This window comes from Gallus gallus, chromosome 1 (assembly GCF_016699485.2).
Source record: "Gallus gallus isolate bGalGal1 chromosome 1, bGalGal1.mat.broiler.GRCg7b, whole genome shotgun sequence".
Taxonomy (NCBI): Eukaryota; Metazoa; Chordata; class Aves; order Galliformes; family Phasianidae; genus Gallus; species Gallus gallus.
Genome location: NC_052532.1, coordinates 59,812,283 through 59,831,716, shown reverse-complemented (window position 1 = coordinate 59,831,716; position 19,434 = coordinate 59,812,283). Strand labels below are relative to the sequence as shown.

Sequence of the window (19,434 nt, the reverse complement as noted above, 5' to 3'; positions counted from 1 at the left end):
CACAGTAGGGCAGAGAATTTTCTTCTATAGATATTTCACCTTTAGTATCCTAACGTAAAATTTTTATATTAACTATTTCCTTTTTTCCCATACACCTCAGCTACACCCATCCATTCAGATGTATGTTTACAGTCTTTCTTACCCGGATTGCTAAAATTCCCTGAAGAAATAAGCTCATTTTCCCAGTCCCTAATCTGTGCAGCCCCTAATTCCACTTCATGAGCTGATCTGAGCAGGATACAGGAGCACACATCTTTAAAACAGAAGTGGAACATTCCAAAAGGAAATAGGAAAGTCAACACATTGCTCTAGGAACTAGAAAACATGCTTTTGACCTTGTGGTTGTTTTTTTTCTCTCCCTTTTATTCAGTGACTGCAATCTGCTTCACTACATGGAAAAAAGAAAAAGGTAAAATTCAAACATACGTATATTGCTTGTGAAATGTACAAGCATAATCACTGGAAAATAAAATGTTTGTGGTGGGTTTGCCCTTGGGAGGTAACGCTGAACAAGAAGATCCAAATGAAATCACACAATAGTTTGGCTCCATAATGTTTAAACAGACCAACTAAGAGAATGAGCGTTATTATCGGCCCACCTATGTATTTCTTGGTCCTCAGTGCACTCTCCCTTTCCTTCTCAACCCTGCTATTGTGCCACTCCAAAACCTTTCAGCTCTGAGTGGGCCTTTAAATACTAACTGAAACCAGAAGAAGAAAATGGTAACAAACAAAAAGTCCATTTCTAAAAATACAGTAATTCATGCTAATAAGCTGAACATGGCAGAACTAATCAGCCCTACACAAAGTATCTACCTAGTATGACAAAGCCCTGCAGGAGTTAAGAGCGCACTTGGTGAGATGCTGAGCATCTTCATGGTGAGCAAAATGAGAGCTGCTCCGGCTATGGCTGTACTTAACCAGAGCGCCCCATTCCAAACCTTTCATTTCAACCATCTACCAAGCAGAAAAATCTGACACAAAAGCTATTTTGGCAGTTCCTGCGTTTGCTTTTCTAATGCAGGACGGCGATAACATACCAACAGACGAAGGTTTCTTTTGCTCAGTTTGCTGGGGAGCACCCTGGAAGGCTTCAATGTGCCTGCAGCCCCGCTGGGGCTCCGCAGCTGATCTGCTCACAGCATCCAACAGAGCAGAGGCAGCACACGAGGCATGCTGAGAGCCAGCACAGGGCTCCCCGCTTCCTGCAGCTCTCGCCAAGCACAGTCTTTCTGACTTATTACTCTCTCCCCGAAGCAAACATTAACAAGAGAAGCAGCACAGAAAAACCGCGCTGCTAAGGATTAAGAACATCAGTTCTGACCTTCTCTGTGTGGAAGGAATTCAAGTGGGCCCTCAGGAAAATGAAAGCAGGATTTATTTTAAATGGACCTTTTATGAAAATGAGCGTGGTTTCCAACTCGTCAGAAAGACTCAGTCAATAAATAGCCTTATTCACCTTGCAGTGTCTTTGAAGCAGGTATTGTGCTGGGAGTGTTGTGGAATATGAATTTTGCAAGGCACACTTTCCAACCGTGCTGTTGCTACTGTAGAATATTACAAAAGGCGATTGTTCCCCAGAAAGGTCCATAAGCTGTGATTTATTAATGAAATGCCAGATCTGGGAAACCAGGCAAAGGTCTCAGGAGTGCAGGGTAAAGTAAATAGCACGAGAGAATACACATAATGAGTGCTTGCAAAAGCAACAGAAACACGCACACGAGGAGAAGACACAAATGTATTCCCCTCCCTGATGTTATCAAATGTTGACAGCTAAGAAATATAGCCTGCGAGAGGCTCAAGAATATGTTTAGAAGATATTCATACATATAAAGCTCTGGATAAATGATAATAGAATGTCAATTATGGCAAGAATTAAAGTCATAATACTTTGGTATAAAATGCCTTGTCTTGGCTAAGGAGCACTATGCAGAGAAATGTAGAGGCAGCATTACCTTAAAACTAAAATTATCTCTGAGTAAAAAATAACCAACTGTAGCATATAAAAGAACAGAATAATAATATATATCTCAGTTGCGTGTAATGAATATAAACCGAAAATCAGCACAACTTTCTGTGCCATACATAGCAATGTCATTACACAGCAGCAAAGCACATTCTTTAGAACGATACGTTCCTACAGGATGCTAGAGATTACTTTTTATTATTGATGTGAAACATAAGCAGCACTCCCTCCTAAGATATGAACAAACTGTTGCATGTGACTGTTCTGCTGAACAAGGGGAAGGAGTGGTTGGCCACCATAAGGTACCTCAGTAGCCCTGGTCTAATGCAAGACGAGGGCCAAACTGTATGAGGCAAATAAATTGCCCCAGACTGGTTAGGTACGTTAGTCACTACTTTGAGTTAATTTTCCAGATCATCTTGCTCAAAATTAGCCCATCAGACACACCTGAGCGTTCCCTCTTTCAGCCCTCCCCATGGCTGCCCCTGGTTGAATGCTGGTACCATATGGAATGTACAATCCAATCTACTGTGTGCTCTGCACATACACTCACAGCCACAACAGGAGAAACTGCATTTTAATCACACTGCTAATTAAGCAGCAACCTCAAAATGCCATGCACAGTGGCATTTCAAACATCTGAAGGGTTTTCCTTTCATGCTCGTTGACTTATTATGACATGTCAAAGAAATAATTGCCATCCCGACGATATGCCAAAAATTGCCCTCTCTAGTTCACTATGTGCTCACCATTTCTTCCAGTATAGAAAGGCAGTGCTATGGGCCCCTGGTTATGTTAGTGGCCATTTGAGGCATTCCACGGATTATTCCTTTGGCTTTGCAACCAGCTTGCTTGGCAACCAGAACGAGACAGTGGTTCAGCCATTTCAATGACCTTAGCTGGAAAACATACTAATTAGACCCAAAGCTGGAAACACACCAACTCCACTCCTTCAAGCCGAGGCTAGCTTTGAAAATGAGCAATAACCAAAATTCATCCTTTTTTTTCCCAGCTATTTCTCTGGGATGCAGGCATTTGCTGTAATGTCCACTGCTTTGTCACACTGGAGATGACATCAATGTCCTTTACTCAAACAGGAGACTGCTGTGGTATGTCAAAGAGCAAGCCTTTCCTTTAGTCCATCAGGCTTCCTGAAGATTAATTGTCATGTGTGACAGGGACAACTACCATAAGACACGAGCCCAGCTGTGCACCTAAACACTGAAATGCAGCAGGTCTTCCTTGGGGAAGTGCTCACAGGGGAGCTCTTTCCATCCTCTTTGGCCAACACGCAAGAGATTAGCACTACAGACACAGAACTACCCAGTGAATGAAAGTTGTATACAAGGAATTCATAAAGCAATTTTTAAAGTGGCTTCCTCATTGTGTAAGAAGTAAATCAACAGTAAGACACACAAGTACAGGGGGAGAGGTTTCTCTCTCCAAACTGTGACAAACTGGTTATCTGACTTCCATTTCTGCTATTCCAACGTAAGAACTCTATCCAGTCTAGAAACAGACATATACCAAGCCAAGCACTTATGGGTGGAAGTCCTGCACTGTTTATTTCCCTTTTTGAGGTAATAACAACATTCACAAAGTGAAATGGAACAAGACAGCTCCATGCCTTAGACATCCTTTATCAGCATCCCACATACATGCCAACAGGGTTATTACCCTAGTCACAAAAGTCAACAACAAATCAGCCCTGTTTAAAATTCAATGGCAACAAAAGGCAGAAATCCAATACATGCATCCTCTAATTACATTCCATGTAATATATTCTGAGAGTCCCCTGTGAGCTTGTTTTGTGGATACACACGCTACCTCTTGCCACTGGAAATTAATTCAATGTTCACTGCACAAACATCTTCAATTCCAATAAAACCACTTCTAGCATTTCTATCCTCCATGCCACAGAAAGAGTTTGTGGCAGTGAGAAAAAATATGAGGTTCTGTCCTCTCTTGCCCATGCACACCTACACACTCAAAGAAAAGACACACAAACTATTTCCTTGGTCGCTCTAAAACCATTCCTGAGAAAACTGCAAGCAACTACTTCCAGGCTGGACTTTACAGTGAAAAGGGACAGAAAATGGCTGCTAAGACAGTTCAGTGTGTCTGCTCCAGAAAGAAATCAAGACTTCTTACACGTCATGAAATGTGAAAAATCAACTGACACATCTCATGCTACCTACAAACTACAAAACAGTGCAATGTAGTTTGACAGGGGCTTGACAAAAGCATAGTCTTCTTGAGGAAGCAATGCTGTAATAAAAGCCACTGCTGCTACAGTTGGAAAGAAGTTTTCTTAGGAGCCCAAATGTCATGAACTGTACCTGCAGTTCAAGCATCCTGAACTTCCTCCTTCTCAGTGTAGAAGATATTCCTGAGAGCATCCCAAGCAATTTATTTCCAATAAACGTCTCTCTTCCTGCTCAGTATTTCAGTCATCTTCACACCACCTAACAGCAATACCCTTGTTGGGTTGTCATGAATGTAACTAAAACTGAAGTGGAAAACAGCTTCAGAAATTTAGAATCTTCCAAAAAGCAGAACGTTTCAGATACTTCTAATTATACCGAGGGGTGGGCCGAGCATGTCCCAGCTAACATCCAGGAACCATTAATGGTTCCACATTCACAGTAGTTTCACTGGGAAACTGGTAGTTGAGGCTGATGAGAGCACTTTGTCAAGAATATGTGATTATTCTAGTTGTACTCGCATAAGATACAAAAGTAGATTGCTTCAGATCCAATTCATTCCATGTCTGGGGTTTTCAACAGCCAACAGAAGAGAATCTACATCATGAATTTCAAGGTGTTCAATAAGTAAATGCCCGAAGAGTTAAATCCACTTTGCTTAAGGAAATGTGAACAGTGGTTAAAACGTTAAAATTATCCTCACAAAAAAAAAAAAACAAAAACAAACAAACAAAAAAACCATATAGAAATTTTAGTTCCAAATCAAATAGTGGTATTCATAAATCCATACAGAATTATTTTGCCCTTAAAAAGGAGTCAAAGTGTGATAACATCTAGACGTTTAATGCACAAAGTGCTTTGAAATACTTTGTTTTGGATTTTGACAGAAGGCACGCAGATACCCAAAGGAATTCTGCTGGATTACCATTTTACCCACATAAATGTCTTTCAATGATTCTGAAGTATTTTCTCCCAGCAAACCAGTGACGTTTATCTTGCACACATACCAATTTCAACAACAGGTGAAGAAATAAAAAGCATCTGAAACTTCAAAGAACGCGGGATAAGTTTTTTCAGAAGTGTTCAGTACCACGGTAATGAGAATTTTATCATTAACTTCCCTGGAAACAGGATTAGGTCTAATACAAACACTTCTGGGTATCTCTAGCAGTGAGTAATGAAAGAAGGAGGAATACAAGATGATGTACATCCTGCAGGTAGAAAAAGTGAATACCTAACAGAGTATTTTCCAGTATTTCCCATACAGCACCTGACAGTGTATAATCTAAATTAATGACACTGCAGTCTCAAACCATTTGGTTCATTTTCTGTCTCTTATCAGGAGCACAGAGAAGACCGTTGAAATAGACTGAAGCATATGTACAACCTGCACATCTCAGCATAATAAACATATTAAAAACTTGTTACACCTCCGCTATTTTTTTCCAAAAGAAACTTCCACAACAGAACTACACAAGGAATACTTAGAAACTCCCTATACCATTACAAAGACACTCTTCCATGACAGTCCGTATCTGATCTCTGGCCCAGCTCGAGCCTGCTATACCCTCACTTTGATTTCTGTAATACGATTAACAGTGGATCTGAAATGCTGGAATTCAAAGCTTGGCTTACCAACTAGATAGTTAATGCTAAATAACATTTTTCAGATCATTTCAAACTTCCTATACTCTGTTACTTTGCTAATGGGGAACCTTCTCATCAAGATGTAACCAACATAAGTGTTTTAAAAGTACAGCTAAGCTACTGGTACAATAATAGATTTCATTTTCAAATGGCTCTGCAGATGACAGTCCCCAGTCCTGTTAGAAGCAAGTGGCAAAGAGCCTACCAAATATGGGGCAGGCTGAAGCTTCAATGGGGTTTGGATCAGTCACTGGATGCAGGACTATGGGCCAAGTTTTGTGCTCAAATCAAACCAATTAGAGAACAAGACATTCAACTAGACAGATGTAGTATGTTTTTCCATCTCAATCCAATTTCTTTGGGAGGAAAATTGGTGCTTACTATTTCAGCTGAAGCTTAGGAAACAAAAGGTTTTAAACAAAATGCTGTATTGCATCACTTTCTGTGCTACCTTGAACTCAGCTAGGCAGTGAAGGCTGAGTAACACCAGCACCAGCACCAGGAAGACAGTGGCCAAGTTCCTCACATCCCAGACAGACTCAACCAGAGGAATACTGCCGACTTGCCAGTCATAGCACAGGGTAATGGGTGCCAGCAGAAGCCACGCGTTGAAGGCCAGGAGGTATGAGTAAGTCAGAAACCTGCAAAAGAAAATAATGCATAATGCATGGGATGACCACCAACACCATGAGACATTTTCCTTATACCAAAAACAGAGCTGAATTCATGGTGATTGAGACTTGGGTATTTACTGCTTACTAGAGGGAGGCAAATAAAACAGCTGTGCACACATAGGTAACACCATACTTCCCTGTTAATAAAGACATGCTAACATAGGTGGGAGGAAATTCAACAGATGATTAAGATCAATAATATGGGATATTCAGCCAATCCCATCTGCGCTTATTAGGGCGGAGGACAGCCACAAAGTGAGAAGTAGAGAGACTTCTAAATTGTTGTAATCGTCATTAATTGATATTCTCAATACAGAGAAAGCTAACAGAGAATGGAAATAGGGAACAACGCTACCCTATGGCAAGTACGCAGGACTTTCAGAGGCCTGAACAAGAACAGCACACGTGCAATCAGGTTAAAGAAAAAAGTTAAAAAACAAAAGATAAAGCACCTCCTCCCTCCAGCCTTCTGCTTGACCACTACTTGCCCCAGAAAGGCTCCCCCTCAAAACACATCTACAGAAGTTCAACAATGTGTGTAGGCAAAAGGCTGGAACTTATTCCCATAATGACAAAGTCTAGCAAGCAGAACTACAAGAGCCTTCCTTAGTATGCAAACGGAAAAGTTCACATTGTGCACAGCAGACACACACACACACAAAAAAAAAAGAAATACTGAAAAGAAATGAACAACTAAATAAATAAATAAATAGATCCTGCATGATCTTGCATCTGAGCCTGCTTTGGCTGTTGTTATCATGCCCAGTTGCCATGGTACCTTAGCAGGTTTATTAAAATGATAACAAAAGATCCCCAAGAGATGTAGAGCCACGCAAACAGAATTGTTTCATTTGCCACTTAGAAGGCTGCCTCTTTGGGGTCAAAATGCAGCCTTTCCAACTGCATTATACTGTATTTGCTGCAGAAGGGGTATGATATTAAAGCAGAATGTGACTTCAGGGAATTGGGATGGAATTTCTCAGGTGGGTGTTGGGCCATGGCATGGGGATGGAACAGGCCTACATTTTTACAGAAGCATTTTCAAATAACCAACAGTTAGGATGACCATTTCCCTTCTCATCTAAGAAATGAACATCTTCAGCAGCACAGCAACCCAAAAGCAAGAAGGTTTCAATAGCTGGAATCAAGTTTAATTGTAAAAAGTGGAAAATGCTCATATCCATTTCCATCCAGATCTCTCTAAGTTCACAATTCTGATGGAAAATGACGTATTCCTTCATTTTTAAGGTTTTCAACTGCTCAGCACATTTCTCTTCCATTCCTTCATTTTCCTCCCCGAGGTAGTAAACAAGGAAAAAAGCGAGACAAAATTCATTTTCTCTCTTAACAGAACTAGTGATTAAAAAGATGGTTTCTATTTAAGAAAGCATCCCTCAAAAAGGCAATGTAATTCTACTCAAACTCTTCTTTAAAGTTTGATTGTTCGCTATTTCTAATGAAACAAATATGTCCTATTTATTTATTTATTTAAGTCCCCAGGCCAATCCTTTCTGGCCTGCATTACTGAGAAACCCAGCAACTCAAAACCTGATGCAGCTTAATCACACTTCGGTGCTCTCAGAGAAGTTATACACTGTGTGCCCAAACCTCTGCTTGGCTGGAAAATGTAGCAGGATTCTGCATCAACCTTAATAAAATGACAGTCCAGAAAAGGCTGCCAATGTCTATTTACAGCTACTTAAGAGCCAAACTAAGATCCAGTGCATATCCATTTACATCAATCTGAATAATGCCACGGCATATAATATTTTTACAAGTGTGTATTTTAGGATTTTCAGAAGCACTGACTTAGGCTTCTATTTGATGCCTATGGAGAGGCAAGTTTTTGGTGTACGTGTCATTTTATGCTCTGCATGCTAGCACTTTCAATAATCATGATGATGGCCATCGAAGCTGTTAAACAAGTCACAACACATACCAGAAATCTTCTCTTGCTTTCTCAGACCACATTTCCAGACAGTGGAGTGGAGTGAACACTGCCTGAATGGCCAGATCAACAGGGTAGTGCTCAGTGGTGCAAAGTCTTGTTGCTGGGGGCCAGTAACAAGCAGAGTGCCTCAGGGGTCAATACTGGGCTCAGGCCCATTTAAATTCTTCAGTAACTATCCACACAGTGGGGTAAAGTGCACTCTCAGTAAATCTGCAGATGACACAAAACTGGAGGGAGCGGCAGACTCACCCAAAAGCCACACAGCCATCCAGAGGGACCCTGACGGTCAGGAGAGGTGGGATGACAAAAAAACTCATGAAGTTCAGCAAGAAATGCTGAGTCCTGCACACGGGGAGGAACAGCCCCAGGCACTAGGACATGCTGGGTGCAACCCAGATGGAAAACAGCTCTGCAGAGAGGATCTCGGGGTTCAACACCAAGTTGAACAATAATTAGCAATGTGCTCTTGCTGCTTAGAAGGCTCATGGTATTCTTGGCTGCATTAGGCAAAGTACCACCAGCAGGTCAACAGGTGTTCCTTCCCATCTACTCAACACTTGTGAGGCCACATCTGGAGTATTGAGTCCAGTTCTGGGTGTTTCGATGTGAGAGAGAAGTGGACAAACTGGAAAGTGTCCAGTGGAGGGCCATGAGGATTACAAAGGGCCTGGAGCACCTTTCCCATGAGGGGAGGCTGAGAGCTGGGACTATTCAGCCTGGAGGACAGGAGGCCCAGGGAAATCCCATCAGTGCCTATAAATACCTGAAGGACAGGTGCAAAGAGGACAGAGACAGATTGTTTTCAGTAGTGCCCAGTGCCAGGACAAGAGGCAGTGAGCACAGACTGAAGCACTGGAGGTTCCTCCCAAACAGCAGGCAGCACTTCTGTGTTGTGTGAGTGATGGAGCACTGGCACAGGTTGCCCAGAGAGGTTGTGGAGTCTCCTCCCTGAAGATCTCCAGAGGTCACCCGGACATGAATGAGCCTAGGGAACCTGTTCCTCCTTGACTAAGGTGGAGTCTTGGACCATATCACCTCCAGAGGTCCCTTCCCACTTCAGCCATTCTGTGATTCCAGGCAGGAAGAAGTGAAAAGGTATTTTGGACCCTTGCAAACTACAGCATTTCACATTAAGGCAGACTAGTCACTTTTCTGCATCTTCACTGATAAGACAGGAGCTGATAAATTGTTATGCAGCACAGAAGAAATAAACAGTTTGCTGCCACAACAAATCAAGTCAGTTTAGCAGATTTTAAAAGGAACTCAGGGTAGCCAGATTTGTGAGCGTTAAAGCATTTCTGATGGAAGGTTAGGTCAAACTGCCATGGGAGATGAGAAGAAAGACTCCAGGACAAGCACTGACCAGGGTGGGTTTGTAACCAAATCTCTTTCCCTGTGCCTACAGGATTTTCATCCTCCTCAGAAGCCATGTGTGCAGCTCACAGCCAGAGGCAGCTCCCAAAGGAGACGGACAACTGCCCTGTTCCATTACAGCAATAATTAGCATCTTAAATACGCTCTGCCAACAGCGGTGAACTATTTTAAAGGCTGTGACAGTCATTACTGTCTACACACAGCCAACTGGTTCACATCTCCAGACATTCTACTGAGAACCCTTGGCTAGCTCTCTAGACTGCCGAGCCTCAATGCTCTCTCTGAACTTGTATGTGCCAAAAGCAGACATGGAAAGCAAGTCCCAAGAGGCTGCTGAGCGACTTTAGCATGACTTCTTAAGCTGCAAGAAAGCCTCGAGTATAAAAGTCTGGATATGCTTTCAGCTTTGGTAATCCATCCTTGAACGTGATTGATGGCTGTATAAAATAAAGCTGTAGAAACGATCGCTATTCTAGGTACTAGAAATAGAAAAATAACAGGATGCTAATAATAGATGCTGACAATTCTGTGCTGCTTTTACTTATGGATCTCTAAAGCACATGATATTTCGCTACATTCACTTGTCTCTCCTCTCACAAGGCTAACAAGGGAGAAATCCAAACACAGGAGAAATGTTTGAAGAACATTCTCTCCAAAGCTGAAACTACAAGGAGATAATTTGCAAATTTTGAAGACTTGAAGATTCATGGGATGATTTCAGAAGCTAATTATGTTCCAGCAGCCTACCTGCAAATGGCAAGAAAAGTATTTTCTTTTAATTAGTTGACTAAGTGAATTACCTTTTAAATTAATGATCTTTTCTATATTGCTGTTCATGTATCCTAGAATTCCAGGGGAGAAAAATCCCTGCTATAACATCTACCTATCTGTCAGCTAATCCCAGTCAAGACAGAGTATTACCAGTTATGTGATTGGAACAATCTGCCTCTTAATTGTCAACCAGTTTTCCCCCAGGCTGGTTAACAGCATTTGCATTACAGCAGAGTCATTTCTTATCTGCAAATTGAACACGGAAATCCAGGTTTCAGCAGGCATCCAACCTATCTTTTTCCTTCTCAGAATCTCTGGCATATACAGAAAACACAACTTCTCCTGTAGGTAACAGGTGTTGTCATGGCAATCCAGTTTGTTTAGCTTTAATTTTTTTAGTTTAAATGTACTGTTGCATATTTTATTTAAGGTAAATACAGGATGACTTGTACCAAGAACCTGTAGTGGAAAACAAACATCTCAACTGATTGCTTTTGCTGCAGAAATGAAATAAAGAGCACTACTTAAAGCCACAAATAATATAACATAAAAATAGTTGAGGTATTGTCTGCTACCCTTTGCTGTAACAGAGACTAACGAGCTTGGAAAAGCTCTAGTTTCAGCTCTGTCAAACTGGGAGACTAGCTAAACACACATACACACAAAAAAAGAGAGACTTATAGAAATCTATGAGGAGCTTCGTTTGCCATTGGATTTGGGAGCATTTTAAGCTTTTTTTCCCCTCAGTTCCCAGGGACTTATCTATAGATTTCCTTGCAAATCTGTGCTACATGAGTGATCACAAGATGTAGACCATTCCCTGTGGAGGCTGCGTGAGAGCACAGATGCCAGTGGCACTGTTTGCACTAGGTGCATACAGTGGTGCAACCTACCGCCTTGCCAATTCTGGGACAACACATCATGTTCCTGATGAGTAACAGGGGCCCACCTTACTCCCAAAGGCCTAGTAAGGTATGCACTCACAAACATTAGTTCTTAGTGCACTGGTAATTTTAGCAAGGCAAAGGCAAGAAAAAAATATTCTCCCAGTCAGGAACAAGAGGGACCTATCTAGAAAACAGATGAAGAAGTGCACTAAACTGGTACTGGGGAAAATGAGGAGTTGTATGAAGCAGAGAGGATCTCAAACAGAAGCAGGAAGACAACTGCTGTCCTTTCAGGAATCCCTGATGTTGTTAATGATATTCCTCTAAAGAAGGCACGCACATTGCCAGGTGCTCTGGGAGGTTTCAGCTCAAGTAAGGGTGAGAAGAATGCCTTTATTAAGGAAAAGAGCTTCTCACTTGCATTAACAGCTGAACTGACTAGCTCCAGGCTCTCTTCACACTCTACAGAGCCCTAAAGCCAAACGTACTTGATGAGCCACTTCACATTAATGTCCTCCTAGGACACATGGCTGCAATTATAACCAGGTGGTATCATTTAGGAGTATTGTCTTAAAACTGTATGTATTTGCACTTCCCCTGGGGAGCTGCCAGTCCAATCACACTTTCCCACCAGTTTATTTTCCTGATCCGTACATTGTCAGCCTAAACATTTTCTTTTCATAGCTTTAGAAGAAAAACATCACACTGTGTCTATCCAGCACATCCCTTGACAGCGGAGTAAGACTACACAAACAACAGACAGTCTAATTCCAATTTGACATCCAAATCCAAGCATCAGCTAGATTGAAAATGCTGCTAACTGGGAAAACTGCCCGTGCATTCTCCTTCATCAAAACTTTCACATCTAGGAGAAAAGAGCTGCCAGTCATGAGAGAATGGGAGCAGAAAAGTACTGACAGACTCCTGCAGCCCGATGAAGAACAAGGTAACTTCTCTGGAAGGTGGGGTGGTATGCAGCAGGGGCACACGGGGAAAGGCAGATAATATTGTTCCCAAAAGCTTCGCTGCCTGAAGAGCTCTGATCCAGTCACATCTTTCCAAACACTGGCTTCCTACTGGAGGGAACTATGGTGGAACAGGAGCATCAAGGAGTGCCATGGCCCACCACAATGCCTCTCCAGCTTTCGTTCAAAGCAGTGCTATCTACACCTGGCTTTGTTCCTTAAACCAAGAAAACTAAGAGAGATGGTGAAATCTTTCACGTGGCTCTGAGAAAGCAGGTTCCTCTGGGAATATAATGCTACTGTAGGTTGGCATTTGCTTTGTAACATCATCTTCTAGATAACGTCAACTTCTAGCTGTAGATGACCCTTTCCAATGCAGGGGAGCTGGACTAAATGGCCTTAAAAGATCCCTTGGAATTCAAACATTTCTGTGGTTCAATTCTATGATTCTCTTTTTTGTTTAGATGCAGGCCCTGAACGCTGGGTGCCTATCAATATTGCACGTATTATGCTGAAGATGTTAAGTACCTTTGGGCACACAGAAGAAAGCCCTGACAAAACAGGCAGACCTTTTCCACTCAGGAAGCATGTGAAAACCTGGCTAATTAAAGGCTGATACATTGCAGGGGTCCGTTTTAATGCCAGCTCCTAGCCTGAGGTTAGTGCAAATTGCATACCAGAGGAGTTGCTACACTTTACTGCCTCAGAAGAGTGGCTGGCACCGGGACCTACATCCCCAGCACAGGTCTGCAGCATGCCTCTCTGTAGTTCATTCCTGCAGATGTTACAGCTGGGATGATTACACGCCTTGCTCAGAAGACAGTCACAGGCCTATATGTAAGGGCATATGTGCCAGTTTCTATGTATTTCTTCAGCTTTCTATGGGATTGAATTCTCATTTATCTGTTTGAAATACCAAAGAAATGCATAAAGTCATCTCAGAGAGAGAACAGTTCAACCACAGGACAACGCTATCTCAAGGCAGAAATGCATTAACTATTTAATGAAACAACACAAACAAGCCTACTTTATGACCACAGAGAGAAGCCAAGGAACATCACAAGGCAAATGCCAGAAGCTGTTAACATAACTTGACTCCCAGAGATATAGTTTGAAAGAAACACATTTCCTTAGTCTGACATTACTGGCAGGATTTAGTATTTCACACACCTTAAGACATGCTGTACAATGGACATTTTTCCTTGTCTTACCATGGTGTTAGTGATACAGTCTGTTTATTTAGAGGCCTCCTACTTCTTTCCTCCTCAAGAATGGCAGAATAAAGAGATGTGCTAAATGTCTGAAGCGTGACAGCCCACCACTCAGCACCCTGCTAACACTCTAACTGCACTTCAGTACACTGCACAAAGCCGGTAGCTCTCCAAGCCTTTCTAATTGCATTCGTCCTCAACTTACATCCAATTCAAGCAAGAATGGTGGAAGAGGCGTATGGGATTGCTTTCTTTATTCAACAGCTTTCTCATAGCAGATTCTGGGATGGCAAGTCACAGTGACTGAAAGTCTGTGTTCTTTAGATTAGGTCACTTGAGAAGCTACTTCCCTTCTGCAGCAAACAACAGATTGTGTGGACAGGCTCTAATGGCAGCACTTAGGAGTGGCAGGATTCCTAACACCTTCATTTCTGCTTCAGCTGAGAGAGAGAGTGATGGACAGATTTCTTTTCTTCATATCACCTTTGCCAAGCAACATACTGGAGGACAGAGAATGCAGCTTTCATTTATCTCAGTATTTGTCAGTATTACAAAATCCAGTACCTTGCAGTGAGGGAAGCACTCATATTTTGCCTTTCAAAGCACTTATTTGAATCCCCATTGATATGTAATTGCCATCCTTACAATCTAGTGAACATACTGAACAGATTTTTTTTTTTAAGATTGAAAAACTGCCACTATTTCACAACATTTCTTCGCTCAATAGTTGAACAATGTAGACAGAGAACTGATTCAAGATTGGAGATCCTAGGGCCAATCTGGACTATAACAAAGGTCTGCTCAAAACAGGATCCTCTTGCCAGTAGTGACCAAAAATTAATGCCCAGCAAAACATATAAAGAAAGCATAAGGAGATACTTTTTTCCAATTTCTAGCTACCAAGATGTCTCCAAGTTAGATGAGGTTTCTGTATATTTAATAGACTGGTTATCTGTTTTGCTTGTGGTTGCATTTTTGTTTTTCCTTAAGACTTGGCGAATCTCTCTTTGAGCCCACATAAGCATTCAGCATACATACTATGTTCTGTGGGAGGAGCTCCCCAGCTCAATTACCTGTTGCAAACCACCTCCTTGGGCTTGTTTTGAACCAGTTCTCTTCTCCTCTCTGTTTCATTTACAGTATTTTCTTCGTGCTCCTCTACTCTATGCAATCACAGAATCATAGAATCACATAATTATTTGAGTTGGAAGGGACCTTAAAGGCCATCTGGTCCAACCCCTCTGCAATGAACAGGGACACCCACAGGTAGATCAGGTGCTCAGAGACCCATCCAGCCTGATCTTGGGTGTCTGCAGGGACGGGGCATCCACCACCTCTCTGGGCAACCTGCTCCGGTGCCTCATCACCCTGACTATAAAAACTTATTCCTTATATCTAATCTAAATCTCCCCTTTTAGCTTGAAAATATTTCCCCTTATCCTATCACAACAGACTGCTGAAGAGCCTCTCCCCTTCCTCCTTACATCCCCCCTTTAGATACTGAAAGGCAACTCTCAGCTCTCCCTGGCACCTTCTCTTCCCCAGGCTGAACAGCCCCAACTCTCTCAGCCTGTCCTTGCACGGGAGGTGTTCCATCCCCAGCATCACTTTTTTGTGGCCCTCCTCTGGATGTGCTCCAATAGGTCCAGATCTCTCTTGTAATGAGGACTCCATATCTGGACTCAGTACTCTAGGTGAGGTCTCACCAGTGCGGAGTAGAAGGGCAGGATCACCTCCCTCACCCTGCTGGCCCTTCTGTGAATACAGCCTCGGATACGGTTGCCCTTCCTCACACCCTCAGTCGTGTAATTTGTATTACAAGCATTGTAAGGGCTGGCAAGATCTGACCTCATTAGCCAACGGTTTTTCAAACCCAACCATAGCTTATGACCACCCCTAATCTTTGCCACCTTCCAATAACCCTCGGCAGCCTTGGGACAAACCCACCTGCACAGCCCAATAGCTGACACAGAAGCCTTGCAAGAGTTAACAATACTCCTTTGGGTTCATCTTATGTCAGGCAAGATCCCAACTCCAGATCTAATTTCATGCATTTCACAATGACAGCCACATATTTCCAAACTACAGTTTATTTTTTTTTCCCCATTTTTTTAATCCATCCGTTGATATCAACCTTCCTCCTAGCTCCACAGATTTGGCACAGTCTTAAAATAACTTTCAAACCTGCTGAATACCATAACATTTACCCTGGCGAGGCATGCACTGTAACCACATTTTAAGCTCAGAGCAAATAAAGACCTTTGCTTTCAAATAGAAACTAATGACTGCCTTCAAAACCTCACTAAAGCTTCTCACACCAACCTCTCATAGCCTTCTGCTTCAGGTGTCCACAACAGGAGCATGAACTGCTCAGCGGCTTCTCCAAGGCTGGACCAGAAAGGAAAAACTCTCCTAAGTGATAGGACATCCACCAGCTGGGCAGGTGATCATGCATACCAACACCTACCTGGATCCTGAGTACTCACTCTGTCTGGACTTGCAAGCCCCACCTTTCCACCTGCTCTGCAAAGATTTGCCACCCTTGCTGTCCAGAAAAATACTCTGTAGTACCATCCAGACTTTAGGGGTTGGTGCTATTTCAGCAGAGAAAATTAGAAAGCCACAGAACAGCTGCCAGCTGGGCTTGCTAAAGGAATGAGTTTTCTGCATGGAAAGCATAGGCCTCTGAGTAAATTGGCTAGAATGAGAGTTAGCATCAACCTCAGCAGATGTGGAAGATCCAGGCTAACTGCAAGGTTTTAGAATCCCTTCAGAGAAACAGTAATAGTTTTCCCCTGGAAGGGCTTCCGTCATGACTTTTCATGATGTGTGGAGGAGACAGGTGCTGCTGGACTGCAGGTGAGGCCAGGGAGGAGCTCAGCTAGCAGCCCTCTCATAGTCCTTTGAGAGGCTGTCAAAAAAATCCACAGCACAGGTGGCAAAAATAGGCACTGTTTTATACCCCCAAAAGCTTAGCTTTGGGATTTAAAAACCTTCCCGTCATTAGAAGATGAAAAGAGACAAACACATAAAAGACATCTGCAGCACAAAATAAGTAATTGGAATCAGCCCAGGATCACTTAGGACGTTATGACCCCCACCTTAGCAGAAACGTATCAAAAAGGTACAACGCCAAATCCTTCATGCTGTGCTGCACAATCTGGTATTAATGACTCTGCCAGAAATACTACGATCAGAGCTTTCCAAATCAGACAACGTGCTTCCTGGAAGCACTTTTAGCCTTGATGGTAATAGGAGCTGTTGTCACATTATCATAAAGGTCTCCCAAATGAGATCCAGCCTGACTCTGCAGCAGATGTTGAATAAGAATTTCTTGATCTTAACTTGTGTCTCAGCTGAAATTCTTCTGCTGAAATTAGGAGCCACTGAGGTCAGAAAATGACACGGGAGGACCACTCCCATTTCATTTGAGACATCAGGAATTTCCTCCAGAAGCCTTCAAAGCATCTTTCCCCAGTTTAGTAGCAAACCAGAACAATCCGTTACGTATGTGGCCCTGTCATAAGAGGAAGTCAACTTCCTAGCACCTTGGAGCACTGGTCTGGCTAGGTCTGGAAGGAAGAGCCACATCGCAGCAGCCACTGCCCTGACGGTCAGGTCCAGCAGAGCCAGAGAGATGCTGCACCTTAACCAAAGAATACATCAGGTCCCAGGCAAGGAAAAGGTCTTTTTTTTTTTTTTGCCATGTTTAAGTAGTTATGTATCATTTGAAAAACAAAAAGGTGGTTATAAAATAACAGAAGTCTGTTAGCGCATTTTTTTACCCGGAGCAGCCCATCCTGTGCTCCAACAAGAAGCGTGCACTAGTAGGTCATCACTCTATGCCAGTAGGATCCTGACTTCCACTTTCACAGTCCTGATCAGCCACCCATATTTCACCAACAGGCACAATCATCCCCCTCCATACAGACTTCAGATGAAGCCAAACTTTAACACTTACATCCAATGCCTAGGGAGCAGCCAGTCTGAATGCTGAAGCTTCAGTCACTGGGCTTCCCAGTCCCATGCTCAGGCACTTAAACGACATGCTTTGGGCTTTGCATAAAAATAAGCCCAGAGTTTTCAGTGAGAAAGAACGTAACATAATTCTACAGGAACTAGAGCATGTTTTGGGGTCCTGATTGTTTTCTATTTTCGACAGAGCAATAAGGAGAAGCAATTAAAGCAACAAAACAAATCTCATTTACCATCTGTAAAATATTTTAGTGCAAAGAAAAAAATAATGTCATGACTACCGTTTTGCAAACTTCTGTTTGATTAATTGTGTTGTACCTCGTCAGCAAATGGGGTGAGAATGAAGCTGGATTGTCCTGTTCTGAAAACATTGGCATGGATCCTCCCATTATCCAGAGACGGAAATACAAAATGAGAATCACCTTCAAAGAAGAACATCCAGGTTAGTAATGTGCTGCTAAGAACAACTGAGGCCACACATTTGTTTTGATAGTTCTCTTGGCTCTGTGCTGTGCTCAGAAGACAGTCAGCTCGGCTGATAAGGCAAAATTCAATTTTGTCATCCTGTGCAGGTGGCAAAATTCAGTTTTGAGTTGTGTTCACTTTCCTGAGCACCCAAGGCTGCTAGGCAGGGGAAGAGTTGCCCAGGGCCTGCATGACTGAGTGGCAAGATGTTTCTGCCTAGGACAGTCAAGCCCACTCTGGCTTCCTAGGCTAATGCAATCCCCAGCCCTATTGCCTCCCACTTCCAGCCCAGCAACCATCACATCCATGCACACTGCAGGCTGCTGCAGTGCAGAGCCCAGCAGCACAAAAACTTGCAGAGTAAGGGAAGAATACTAATCTTCTGGGCATCAGCTAGAGGGCTGTGAATATGCATATGTCAAATGTGCCAGCTCTCAAGCAATAGCCTGGTCCTCCACACCCCTGCTCACATGTGCATTACTCAGAGGAACCAGCTTATCACAGCTTCCCACAGCAAAGGCAGAATTTCGAAGGACGAATCCATCACCCTGTTGTGGCTCAGTCTCAGCAGAGGTTAGCCACTGACCTCTAACTAAATACAGAGGAAAATACAGGGCTCGTATCTTAAAAGCTATTATTATTCACTCATGCTGGCACCGGTCTAAGAACAAGCTCCATCTATGTTTTTCATGCTGTGTAATCCTAATCTCCGGAAGGACTTCTGTGGTTTGGCATTTCACCACCTCTCTGGGAACCACTTGTCACTGCAGGAAGGGCAGGGGGATTTGGCTCCTCAAGAAGCACAAGGAGTTAGTTGTACACCCAGTAGATCCACGTGGTGGTGGTTGGTTTCTCCCCAACTACATATCAAGTGCTGCTTGGAGCACACAAGAACAAGGTATTTGCAGGCAGAGCTGTTCTGGCAACCGACCAAACCCTGCTATGAAACTAACAGCATGCCATAAAAGTCATGACTTTCCCACTCAGCCCAGCACCACCAATTCCCCTGTATTTAGAGCAGGAAAGGCTTACAGATGATTGTGCAGTTGTAATGGCAACCACTATAAATTAAAAGAAAATCTGAACCAAAAACACAACAACAGTTTTATTTGTGCCCAGCTGAAGTTTTCTAGACCATTTTCCAATACTAACTTTGCTTAACATCCACCACCTCAGCTTTCGGACCCTTTTGGGATGCTACCACACAATGCTCATTCTTGTCACATACACAGAAATACATGGTCAAGTCTATTCGTACTTACATAGCTTATTACCAGAGCAGCTCTCTTCAAAAAAGGTCTTGCAGTGTACAAGAAATTCTCATTGTTATTTGCAGTCAGGTAG

General features: G+C 42.8%; 1 protein-coding gene across 1 annotated transcript in view; it reads right to left on the bottom strand.

Annotated features, from left to right (window-relative positions):
* TMTC1 (transmembrane and tetratricopeptide repeat containing 1) overlaps nt 1-19,434 on the bottom strand; it is a 152,010-nt gene that overhangs the window by 72,370 nt on the left and 60,206 nt on the right. The window contains exons 6-8 of the mRNA XM_015287026.4: nt 19,353-19,434; nt 17,944-18,047; nt 6,269-6,458 (exon numbers count right to left, since the gene is read on the bottom strand). Of these exons, the coding sequence (XP_015142512.2) occupies nt 6,269-6,458; nt 17,944-18,047; nt 19,353-19,434 (376 nt within the window). The remainder of the gene's footprint in view (nt 1-6,268; nt 6,459-17,943; nt 18,048-19,352) is intronic.